Below are 13,066 nucleotides of genomic sequence, written 5' to 3' on the forward strand. Positions count from 1 at the left end.
GCTGCAGCGCTGGCCAGGAGCCACAAAAAAGCTTCAAGTACAGGGAACGAGCATAGGGGCAGATTTAAAACACAGTTGCCACGTGGGGTTTTTTTGTGTAGAAAAGGGTTTTTTTGCCCAACAGGTGGGATTTAATAACTAAGAAAGGGAGAAGTACAATTATGAAGTTAAAATATGCAAGTAGGTTATTCTAATTTGACCAAGTAGAACTTCACCTCACTCTTACCAATTTACCATTGCTGGGCGATAACTCACTCTTCATTTGTAACAGACAGATTGGCTGCAGAAGCTGCTATTAATTCATGTAACTTGAAAACCTGGACCACAACTGTTTTCCCTACATGAAATTAACGGCTACATCCAGTCCCGGGTACCTCGCTGTGGAAAAAAGAAGAGAGCTTAAACTCAGAGCGCAGCGCAGTTCTCAAAAGACACGTTCTCAGCCTGTGTCCCTGCGGAGTTAACGCTGTATTGCGAATGTAGCACAAGGCACGTTGATGTATTTTGGTCACTTTATTAAATGAGATATTAAATAGTTTAAGTTTCAACTACTAAACAGCACTTTGAATGGTGAAAACACAGATAGTATATCGTCATACTTGAATGCTTCTTCTCTTTAAAAACACATTTCCAGTCCTTATATATATTACAAAACAGCCTTATAGGAAGAGGTGACACCTTTTCTATAGTACTTAAGATATTTAATACAGAACTGAAAAGCCATCTAATAGAAACAAAGGCAAGTCTTCACAGCTGTATGATTTCAGCAGCCAAAGCTGGTTGATGGACTGAAACATTACTATACAACTGGGACAAAACATATACAATATCACAATACTAAGCAAAAACGCTTTACATCCAAAGGAATAAACAGGTTACAAAATGTGGAGAATTTAGCAGGCAAAACTGTATTACAAGCAACATTTTTATTCGTCATCTTAAGCCATTTCATCTAGTTAAAACATCTAAAACAAATATAAAAGTGAGCCTCTTATTATCTTATTGATGTATGTTCTGTCTTTAAATATTTGTTAAAGCTTGATGTTATACTCAAAGCACATTGTTATGCAGCTAAAATGTCAAGTGAGAAACATGTACGCAAAGTGGTCCAAGTTTTATTTCAATGCTTATCTCGGATTTCTTCTTATGCGTTAGTCTTCTGTTATCCATAGTTTTGTCCAGAATGAAAAAAAATGTGCCTTTAAATGTTGCCTAAAACTTCCACATTTAAGTCTTTGAGTTACTGTAAAACTCCACTGAACATTCCCAGGTTTGGTAGAAAGTACTTCTCTTATTCACGACATGTAGGAATATCGGTGAGAGTTGCCCAGAGTACATTTGCCTTCAAATGTTTGTCTCTGTGTCTCACATTTCGTTTCTTCTAGTGTGGATACGTCTCTTTTTGCTCCCCTCCCCCTAAATTAAATTTAACTGTAGAGCTGGCAAAGCACTAGAGCATACGGAGGTTCTTTTGTGGTATCTTGTAATAAGAGTCCAAGACAGCAACTTGTTAGCTGGTTTTGCAACAGATCAAACAAACTCTGTTCAGATCACAAACCAAGTTTCAATCACAAAATGAAATGTCGCCTAAGATTTGCATATTTAGATGCAAAAAACCACTTGTCCGTTCAGGGCAAGAACTCAAACTCCTGCAAGAAACCTTCCAGAAACCAAAACAATTTTAGTTCATGTCAGCAAGTCAGAGGAGTCCAGCAATATCTGGAGCAAACGTCTCCATCCGCTCATTTCTCCAGAGTTCTCTGTAGTCGATACACCATTGCCTCAAATGTTCCTGTCACTTACTTCTACCCCCAGATTATAAACTTTTTTTTTTGGGGGGGGAAGAATCAAACAAACTATATTCAAAGAAAAGCCCTATTTGTATTTAATTAGATCTTCACAAGCACAAAAAGTGTGGATAAAGAGAGTGCTAATGATATATAATAAACCAGAAATGTATCTCTGGTCTACAGAAAACCAACCCCAAAATCCCAAACCAAAAAAAAAAAAAAAAAAGAAAAAAAATCAAGCTCTTTGTGTACTAAATCATGTTTTCACACAACGGAAAGGGAATGGGGAGGAGTGCATAACCAAAACTCTTATCTAATAGAGGAAAAGTTATTTCACTGTTCTGGCAGCTCTGGAAGTTGCTTCAGCACTTTCTTTGTATCGATTTTAAATCAGCAATGGTTCTGCCATTTTAAAGTTGTTTATGTAACAGGGTTTTGACCCTGGCCACCATCACTGTTTTAACCCCCAAAATACCAGGATTTTAATTTTCTTGGGCCGTCTCCCATTGCCGGCAATGGGAAAAGACAGTAGCACCAGCATTGAGGAGTTAACAGAAATGTGCTTTGTATTGGACTCCGCGCAGCGTAAATGAGCGTGTGAAGGAAAAACATCTCCAACTCTGAGATCACCATTTGTTATTCCATCACGTAAAACTGAAAATAAAAAATGGCAGAAGACCAGGGAAGAACAGTCACCTTCCCCAAGTCACTATTTAAGGCTGTATACACAGTTTCTATGTAACTGCACGACTCAAAAGTTTCAGAGCAGTAGTATTTAAGAATATTGCACTCAATTCTGTTTCAAAGAGTATTTTCAGTTCCTGTTTCATTCAGCATAGATGATATAGTATGAGTCCAGACCTCAGTCATAAGGAAACTAGACTATTTCTGTTATAATATTCCCACTAATATAAAGAAATGGGTAAGCAGAAAAGTATTCCATAATTTGAGGAATCAACTCTAATCAAGAACTCAGCTGTTTACAACTCACATATGGCATACTGAAACATACAGACCTGCAGTCCTTCCTAAGCTTCTCAAATCTGATGACAGCTTCGCAGCCACTAAAAGCAAGCATAGGAGTTTAGACAGGAAACCTGTGGAGATGCTACTGTTACGGGAGGACTTGTTTTCACTGAAAACAACTTGTTATCTCCTGTACTCAACATATGTAAGAAGATTCTAGGCAACATCACTGACAACAGGGAAAACATTATGTCCTATTTAAACAAAGGTGAAACACTAATATGGAACATGGCATTTAAGGGGACCAACCAAACTATTTTTTTTTTTTTTTTTTTTTTACAGTTGAGTTCTGTTAAGCCATTGATTCCTAAAAAAATAAAAGTTCTTTCTCTGATTTTAACAATCCTTTAGGCTTTTAGTGCAAAATCACATTGATTTCCCTTGGGAAGGCCCTGGATTTTTGCCTCTCATTGGGGGTGGTGCTCGTTGCAACGGTGGTGGCTGCATACCACCAGACACTGACTGATACATTCCTCTCATATCTATCTGTTGGTAGTTGGAAGGATTCATGATTAAATTTGGAGGCTTTGGCATCATGAGATGACTCATTGCTGCTTGCTGGTAAGACATCTGCTGCTGTTGCTGCTGATTGTACTGCTGCTGTAGTCTTCTGTTCATAAGTATCCTCTGAACACAACTGATTAACTGTGAAGGGAAAGCAGAGCTGTTATAACTGCGCCACCCGTCTCAATGCTGCAAGTATCAAGTTCAGAGTTAAAATCAATTTGTTAGGGATAGCATGGCTGAAGGAAAAAAAGCACCATTGTTATCACCATCACTAATGTGATGGTATTCACAAGCTGATTACTGTAGAAACCATTTAGTAACACCATTTAGGGCTAAGTTCTCTTAATGACTTGCCTATTGTATTGCATGCAGCATTTAGGTAAGTTGCTACGGCAACATGCGCTGTACTGTGAAATTATTCCCAGGTATAAGTTACAACATTATTTGTCAGGTACCATTTATCTTCCCTTTGAAAGTCCTGCATGCGGACTGTCACTAAATGTTTGTTTGCCTAAGAGAAAACGCTTCCCATTGACATAATCCAGGCAACTTTCAGATTTTGCAAAATAATTCTAAGCTGAAAAAACATTCCCAATACTTTCTAAGATGTGCGTTTCGTAAGCTGCTTTCTGAGCTCCGGGAATCAGATTTCTCTTTAAGCCTCGTGACCTTCAAGCAAACTACTTCAACAGGAAAATCTGGCGAGTATTTTTTTTTTAAATGAGCTTCTCATGGAGTCTCCTTCGATGAGGCTGAGCAATGCAATCCAACAGACTGCGGAAGTCACCACCTCCTGATGTTATGTGTCATACACCGTTACACAACGCCAGCAAATACTTGATCCATTGAAACACACATTCTGTAAGTACATATTTATGTACCTAAACATACACTTCTGTTTTATGAACACACACATGCAAAGTCCATACTCAACATCCCAGTTCAAACACGGACAGTTGATGAAATAAATATTAGATATTTTACCATCTGTTGTTTAGTAAGGACATCGTTATAGATGGCTTCTCGGCGCTTGACATCAAGCTCCTGGCTTGCCTGTCTGCTTAGTGCCAGGGCCTGTACTTGGCTATCTGTGAGTGTTACATTTTCTTTCCACTGAAAAGGAAGAAAAAACAAAACCTTCTTGGCACTAGTCATTTTAACAAAAGCCTAATGGTAACTGAGCTCTTGCATTATGTTCAGAGTTGCGTCAAGAGTTAAAACACGGCCCAATTTCCAGTAAATGCAAAATTATACTCCACCAGAATCTGAACTATGAGTTACTAGTTCTTCTAACTGCTAATTAAGGTAATATACCTCTAGATTATTGGGAGCAAGTGAGAAATGTGGCAGCCCAAGATAGACAGAAAGATAGATAGATAAGGACAAGATATAGGAAATAAATCTTATTTGTGTATAATTATTATTATTCTTCGTAGGAAATCAGCATTTTCAGAGCATGGCAAATAATTATGGATCTAAACTGCTAGTCCTCTAAGGCTCTATGTCATCTAGATACCATTAAGGGTTACTGCAAGCTGCAGGGATAAAGGTCAATACAAACTGGAAATTATATTCATTAATAATGCAATTAATTAGCTGAGTGACCATATACAATAGTAATTTCTTTGCCCGATAACTTTTAACATTTTCCCATCTCCTGATCTAAACCTACAGTTATCCATTTCACTCACTATGGTTGAAATGATGTCTTCAAGGGGCTGAATTCTTGCTGCAGTTACACTGTTGGTTGCTTCCACGACTTTCTCTCTTCCCTGATTAATAAGGTCCTGAGAAAACACCAGAAAATTAATTATAAAGCACAAAGAACACAGTTCTTTGCCAACCTTTTGTAAGTTTTCATCATCTTTGCCTTGTGTACCTAGACTTTACTTGTTTCTCTCAATTTGCACAAGTCAATGAGTCTAAGCTTCCACACAACTGAATTTCAGCACAGAGTAACTGAACAACATGTATAAATCTGCCAATTTGTACAGTGGACAGTATTTATAGAAAACTATTTTTGTACCCAAAGGTTTTCAGATCATCACAGGAGTACTACATTTCTACCCAGACAAATTTTCTGCGATATTGACTTTGATAATGTTACAGTTTCAACTCATTCTATGTGCTCAAAATATTATCTATTATGCTAAATTATCTAGTTAATAAATAATAAATTATTATTTTAGCATAATACTGGCATATATTGTGTATTATTCCTCAGGTATATTCAACACAGGTCCCCCTGATTTCCACACTTTGTTAGAGGTTTTCAATTCTTTAGCACAGACTCCTCACCAGACACTAGTAGGTATCGTAAGACAACTGTGCTTCAACTCCTGCAGTTTACAGCCTGGCATCTTATTAGGAAGAAACGCCCTCAGCTACTTCAGCTAAGATGGCAAACCAAGACCTGAGGTAACTGAGGAACAGAGCATGCGTTCCTCTCCATTCCTTCTTGGAGAGAAGACGGATGGAGGTAGAAAGCTAGATGTGGTAATTAACGTCTGCAAAGAATGCAGTTAATCTTCTAGAATCCTGAGATACTACACAGGTATGGGTTTATATGCATACAAGTTAGACTTCAATATAGCTACACACACAAAAAAAAAACCCTATTAAAGACAGGATACAATTACATAAGTATCAAGATATTTAAGAATGACATTATCCATTATTTGTGACGGAAAAAACCATGCACGCTTACAGCAACACCGACATGTTACGCTACTTGGATTGCTACTTACCTCCAGCTGTTGATTACTCATTGCTGACAGAGCACCCAAATTGAAAGGAATATATGGTGTTTGAGAGTTGAAATTTGTGGGAAGCATATTGGTCCCAGTTGGCATGTTGAAACGCATAGTCAAGCCCTTAAAAAAAAAACCACAAAATGCACTTGTATTTGAATAACTCTGATAATTCATGGTCTTCTATAATAACGCATGAAATACCATACGCAGAAAAACCAGCCCTTAGAGAAGACTACAAGCACTGTATGTTGCGCATGAAGGCTAACCTATCTCAGTAAACTGAAGATCCTTTCCAAACCTCAATTCAGAAGGACATTTTAATCACGGAGGAACCGAAGTTCTAGTCTTGAGTAATACAGGAGTTTAGCTTAATTATAATTATTTGGTACACTAAGAAAAAAAAAAAATGACCAAGGCTTATTAGTATATCTTAAGTTGTTTAAGATGCACTTTTTATATTGCAAACCCGCTACTTAATGTTGAGTTTGACCTGACTGTAACCAAATTTTGAGGAAGTAAAAGGCATAATTTATTAGCAGGAATATAAAGCTCACCTCCCATATGGATTTCTCATACGACAATTTCAGTGCTTACTGTATTATGTCTTCCTATTTCTTCTCCCTCACAAAACCTTCTTCTCAATACTCCATTTTATTTGTTATTTGTTCACTCAAGATGGTCAGTGGCAATTATACATCCACTTTTTGTACTTTCAGATTACTGATCAGATCTGAAGACCAAACTTTGCCTTTCCAGGAATTTTCTGCTATTAGACTCCAGTTACACCAAGTTATCATATTCCTTTTGCAGTAAAAAAAAATCCCAAACCTGTAGCCAATTTACAATTTTCTTCATTCTACCACCTGCTTAAACATCAAATAAACAAGACACAGGGAATAACTGGGGGGGGGAAGCAAGCTTTTAGGTCCTTTCTGGGAAATGCTTATATGTTTGTGGGATCGTGACAAAAAATTCTGCAATTAATTGTATACCTTTAACGGAGCTAGAAATTTCCCTCAAATGGTAAAAGAGAGGTATTACACAGGACACCAGTTGAGTTTTATCATGAAATAGAAAAAAATGTGTGTGTAAAAGGAAAAAGTAACTTTTAAATGAAAGTAACAAAGAAAATACACACAAAAGACCAGCATAGAAAGAGCAAACAAGACACGGTATATCTCCATTTTTCATATGTCAAAATTTGCTTTACATATCCATTTCTTGGCCTATAAGAAAATTAATTTCCCCAAAACAAACTGAAAAGGTAAGTGGTACTTAAATCTGGAAAGGTTATTTTCATATACGTAAACCTGATTAGATAGCTTTACCTTCTTTTCTGCTTCATATTCTGCCCATGCTGCCTTCCTTTCTTCTTCAGTGAGTTCCTCTTCCTCCTTATGGTCCAGGAGTGAATCATGTTCGTGATATCCAACTATATACTCTTTATTGATTTGAAGCAATTCTGCCAGAATTGTATCCTGTCCAAATGAAGAGACGATAAAATGAGAAGTCACTCCGTAGCTCTACTATATTTACTCTTTGTGCATGTCTAACTTCCTGCTTTGATCCAAATTCACAAATAGCAGCTCGGAGCACTTCACAGTGAAACAAAATTAAAAAGTAATTTAAAAGTACAATTTTCCTCAGAGAGAGGGTAATGGATTAACAATCTGTTACAGAGATGACAGTCCAATCACTTAATGAACCACAGGAACGCACTCAGATTCCTCAACAATAAATGAAGTTTGAGAACCCAAAAAGAATGGAATGTGCTCAATGATTTTTCCTTTGCTTAGGCTGGATACCTGAGAGGACCTATCAATAATCTCCCTCTATAATACATAAAGAGCACCTCTACTAGATTTAAAACACTAAGTAGTACTTTGGTCCATCAACTGTCCATCAGCATTCAACAGAAAAGGCTGCTTTCTTAAAACTGTTAAGATACATGTCGAGATAAATAATCCCCCACCCATCTGGACTAAGAAAGGTCAAATCACTGCTATGAACAGGATTTGATCAGCAGGTTGCAATTTAGACCTCTATATTCCACAATACCCCTAATGCTTAACTGCTTTTAAGGTTAACCAAAATATTTACAATATCCTTTATAATGGCAAACTATTGGGAAGGTTTTGTTCACAGGCATACTAACATTTTAGATACATATCTGTATTTTTATTTATATATATATATGAAAGCTTAAATATAGCTCGGCATTCAGTCTAAGATTTATAATACAAAAAATTATACATAAGTCCTATTAGTGTTTTTTTGAAATGCAGAGTTACCAGCATGCTGAATATTTCCTAGATAAAGCAAAAACAAACTAGCTGCTAACCAAAATATTAAGTTGCTACTGCCCTTGTCCGGACTACAGATGCCACATTATGATAGATCATTATCTCAATTAAAAAGTGATATAAAAACAGATAGAGAAAATGAATGTGAAAAGCTGATATTTCAAGGTAGGTAGGAATGGTTTTGCAGTCCTCATTCTCACTGAGTCAACATTCCAGTCTCCACAGTTTTTCAAAGATGACGCCTCTTTGTGTTAAAATAAAGGTAATACTGCGAAGGATGAAGAAAAACACACTCTGTAAGACTATTAAAAACTGCTCATGCTGCACCACAGGAGTCCCCTTTTGAAGGTAATTATTGAACATGAGTTTTTTTAAATGCACTTGTATCACCGATGAGCTTGCTGAATTAAGAAAGCTCCAATGTACCTTAGCATTCAGTCTAAGATTCGTATTACTAAAACATTATCTCATTGAACTTTTGGACCACTCCTGAAGTGAGTTACAGCGAATACACTGAATATACTTTTTGCAGTAGAATTATATGAATACCTACAGTCCACTCCACATCACACCCTTATTCTGCCAGGCATTTGTACAAACAGGAATATAAACTGTCCTACCCTGACATTTTATAATCTAGATAGAGCAATGATTGGAAAGAATGGCTTGTACCCACAAGCAAACAGATTTTTGCAACAACACTGGGAACTGCACGTGGAAGCCCTCACCAGTGGTTTTGTCACAACAGCTACAAAAAGTTGTTTGTTTCCGTGTGTGTTTAAAACTCAATTATGTTAACCAATTATATAAGCTAGTCTTTGTTTCATCCTTCTACTATCTAGTCTCCCTACATTTGAATCAATGCTTTCATTGCCAGCTCCTCAACAAAATATTCAGTGTAATATCTGCACGACTAATGGGCACAAGGAACAAATAATGGTATTTTTGGGGTGGTGGGAGAGAAGGCAGAGAGAGAAAAGGGATGCAATAATAGGATATGATGAAAACATCTAGAGGAAGTGGGTGAAGAAGTCAAGAAGGTATTACAAAAGTAAGCTAAGACAATTAAAGCGCTCTCAGCATACCGTAGCTGTACACCAGTGTGTGGAGGGTTCCTGGACGCGCATATGCATTAATTTCCATGGTAACACTATTATTGAAAACAATACTGGAATATAATCCACACTCACTTAGCCAACACAGTCTTCAAAATGTGGTTTAAATTACATCCAACTGTGTATTTGCTTTTCTTTGTCTAAACTTTATTTTGCATTCACTTTAATGATGGAGCTTGAAAACTGGGATATGGAAGGTACTGCCATTTAGTTTGTTTAATTTTACAATGAAAAAAATAATAAATTCACCTTACACAGAAAAAAAAAAATCAGAGTAAGTATTCCTTTTCATTTGTTTAGCTTGATAGAACAATTATCAATTGATTTATAAGCTTTAAGACAAAATCCTGGTGATGAATGAAAAAATGCAGATACTGAAAAAAGGTTTTGAATTTTAAAAAAAGGTTTGTCTTTTTAAAATCCTGATGGAAATTAAATGCTATGGAGAGATAAATGTATTAGAAAGGAAATCTTCCATGAAGGAATGCGAGTTATGTTGTAATTCATAAACAAGTTTTTCTCAACCAACTGAACATTTAATACCAAGGTTAAAAATGAAAATAAATTTAATAAGCAGCAAATTCTTCTGATTCTGAGATCAACAGCCTTCCAAAATTCATAAAATTGTCCACCAGTATGGAACTACAGTAAAACACATGCCCTGGCTATGTCCTGAGGTAGTATAAAATAATGATATACTTTATCCAACTGAATCGGAACTATTATTTTAATCTGCTTTTCCAATCTGCATTACATGACCTCAACTGAGCCAAGTTTTCATTTCACATAAAAATGTGACTGTGACTCTAATCCACTGAACGCGCTGATCTGGGGAAGAGTAAGCAAGGCACAGAGGGTGCAATAGTGCCAGCTCCGAGGGACACACAGTGCCCCCCCATTTTGTCTTTGTCCAGCTCCTACCTCATATACACTGCTCTGAAATACGTATCGCACTGGCCAAGGTAAGTCACAAGCATTGCACTTATCACCGAGTCCGGCTATCAGTATTTGTGGTGAAAAAACTTTTTCCCGTTAGCTACATGTCAGCCAAGTCTACCCCGGTATACAATCCCTTGGGAGCTGAGTGTTAAGAGTCTGTGAGAACCTACTTTAAAAAACCCAACAATAGCCTAGTCATAAATCACACCGATTTAAAAAAAGACTCCAGATCCACTGTTAAATTCAGAGCAAAGTAAAGTGTAACACCCGAAATACAATCATAATACATTGAACAGAATTCTCTCACCTTACACCATCTTTTCCTTTTGAATTGCTACTCTAAATAATAACAAAACCTGCTTATGCCTTTAGTCTGTGTTAGATAACGAGTCACTACATTTGCATAAAGCTCATGGCCTATATACAGTAATTATTTCTATAGTTAAAGACAGAAAACATGACTGAGTGATTACTCAGTCTTAAGCAACCTGTTACACCTTTTTTGGACTGAATTTCTAAGTAGTCCTTTTCAACTCTGCAGGGATAGCGGATGAATGAAATCAAGCAGTGGAAGTTAAGACTAATTTAATAATTCACGTAACAACATTTGTAACAAAAACATTCTGTTAAAACCAAGTATTTACATTGTTCAAGACACAGAAGCTGTTTCAGAGGGGTAAGGGCAGAGAAATGGCACTACGAAGTTACGGTTGTGGTGCAATAGGCATTTTTCCCTGAGAACCATACGCACTGGCTCCTCAGTGCTCCTCGGCAACCTGAAGCTCTTGTTCAGACCGCAAAGGGCAGAAAACTGCTGCTAAAATTAAAACTTGACATGAAACTTTGATAAGCTTCCAGGAAAACTACATACTGCACATTTGCCATGTGACTTTTATATAAAATAGCAACATTCAACATCTCCCCCCTCCCCGCTTAACAACACTTTCTAAGAAACTGGTCTTTGACTGAAACTTGGATTATTGCAAAAACAAAATTCTCAAGGATACATTTTAAAAATCAAGTAGTATTTGTTTCTTCACTCACAGAACAGCTTTACTTCTGACTTTCAGAACAGTATTGACTGAATTCTCCTAGCCCATTAAAAGCAAAAAAATTAAAAAACATTTTTTTTCTCTTACATCAAAGAAGTTGAAAAGTGTGTTAAAACTAGAGTTACAAGAAGAACCCTAACGCTTAGCTCTGAATCACTCCTTCTCAACATACATGATTCCTGGCTGCGTACCTAAAGAAGCTTCCTACTGTGGGGTGTCAACTGAAGTCAGGAAGGTCTCTGACTTAGCAGACATCCAGCAGAAAACCTATTATCCCTCCAGGTTTTTCCACATTCACGCTTAGACGGCTGGAGAAAAGATGGAAAGCATTTCACCTAATTCCTACTCATAATTCCCTCTAAAAAGCATGCTTGGAAGGGGTCAATTCTAAAATGCGTATTTTCAAACATCTTTGTACCCATGTTCTGAGGAATCTGTTCTTTCAGAGCCTAGCTCTATCTCCACTTGACACTTTTAGTATATTTACGTGTTTCTACTGTGCATTTCACACCAGTGCTAAGGATTACAAAGGTAATCCCTTACCTTACTGTCTGCACAACAGTGAAATTACACAGTGATAACATTGTTCAACAGACTATGCTTTGAAGATGTAAAAGAGGCCTGAAGACAAAGAGAGACAATTATACACAAAACCTGTAAAAGGCAGAACTAAAGCTGCCTTTTAGCCTAAATGCCTATTTTGCTCTGCTGGTAATTATAAAGGAACAGCTCAGTCTTTGTAAGCAAGGGATAGACAGCTCAATGACGGAAGAGAAATACAGGTAAAGTTTTAATGGCCTTTGTTTCCAGCTAAGAGCTGCAGAGATCAGGTTGAGTGTGCTGAACTTACCATGAACAAAGCATCGGAATATCATGCAACATGATCTTAAAGAAAATTTTAATCTCCAAATGCTATGTAATTAATCGATGTTACAATAAAATGTTTTCATAAGCATATCAATAGTCCTTTTAATCAACTTTTTTAAGAAAATGCTACGAGTGTGTTGTTAAATTCATTTAATTGTTAAGAAGTTTTATAATTATAAAGCTAAATCATGCATCTCTGTTAAAATTACACTGAAATAAGGAATAGTTAACTTTCTGAATGAATAACCTTGCACAATTTAGAGAATAACATCCACTGCAGTATTTCCTACAGCTGATACTTGCTCTTGACTGTTTATGTAGGATTTTAGAGCATTGGATAGACCAAAAAAAAGACAGAATAGGAAATAAAACATTAAAGTTAAACTTACGATATTATAAATAAGGCATGAGCCACAATTCAATTAAACAGATTGCAAGAATCAAGGAAGGAGTCGCTGCAACTACTGGACTAGCTCATTTTTATGTGCAAAATGTCCTGGTCTCGGCTGGGATAGAGTTAATTTTCTTCCTAGTAGCTGGTACAGCGCTGTGTTTTGGATTTAGTATGAGAATAATGTTGGTAACACACTGATGTTTTAGTTGTTGCTAAGTAGTGCTTACACTAGTCAAGGATTTTGCAGCTCCCATGCCCTGCCAGCGAGCAGCTGGGAGGGGGCACAGCCAGGACAGCCAACCCAAACTGGCCAAAGGGGT

General features: G+C 36.9%; 1 protein-coding gene across 3 annotated transcripts in view; it reads right to left on the reverse strand.

Moving 5' to 3' along the window:
• Positions 1-498: 498 nt before the first annotated feature.
• ATRX (ATRX, chromatin remodeler) overlaps positions 499-13,066 on the reverse strand; it is a 77,186-nt gene continuing 64,618 nt past the window's right edge. For all 3 annotated transcript variants that reach the window (XM_009276421.2, XM_009276445.1, XM_009276413.2), the window contains 5 exons: positions 7,405-7,554; positions 6,071-6,196; positions 5,015-5,110; positions 4,308-4,436; positions 499-3,461 (listed from right to left, as the gene is read on the reverse strand). In XM_009276421.2, the coding sequence (XP_009274696.1) occupies positions 3,183-3,461; positions 4,308-4,436; positions 5,015-5,110; positions 6,071-6,196; positions 7,405-7,554 (780 nt within the window). In that variant the 3' untranslated portion in view covers positions 499-3,182. The remainder of the gene's footprint in view (positions 3,462-4,307; positions 4,437-5,014; positions 5,111-6,070; positions 6,197-7,404; positions 7,555-13,066) is intronic.

The sequence above is a fragment of the Aptenodytes forsteri genome, unplaced genomic scaffold, assembly GCF_000699145.1.
Source record: "Aptenodytes forsteri isolate BGI_AS27 unplaced genomic scaffold, ASM69914v1 Scaffold107, whole genome shotgun sequence".
NCBI lineage: Eukaryota > Metazoa > Chordata > Aves > Sphenisciformes > Spheniscidae > Aptenodytes > Aptenodytes forsteri.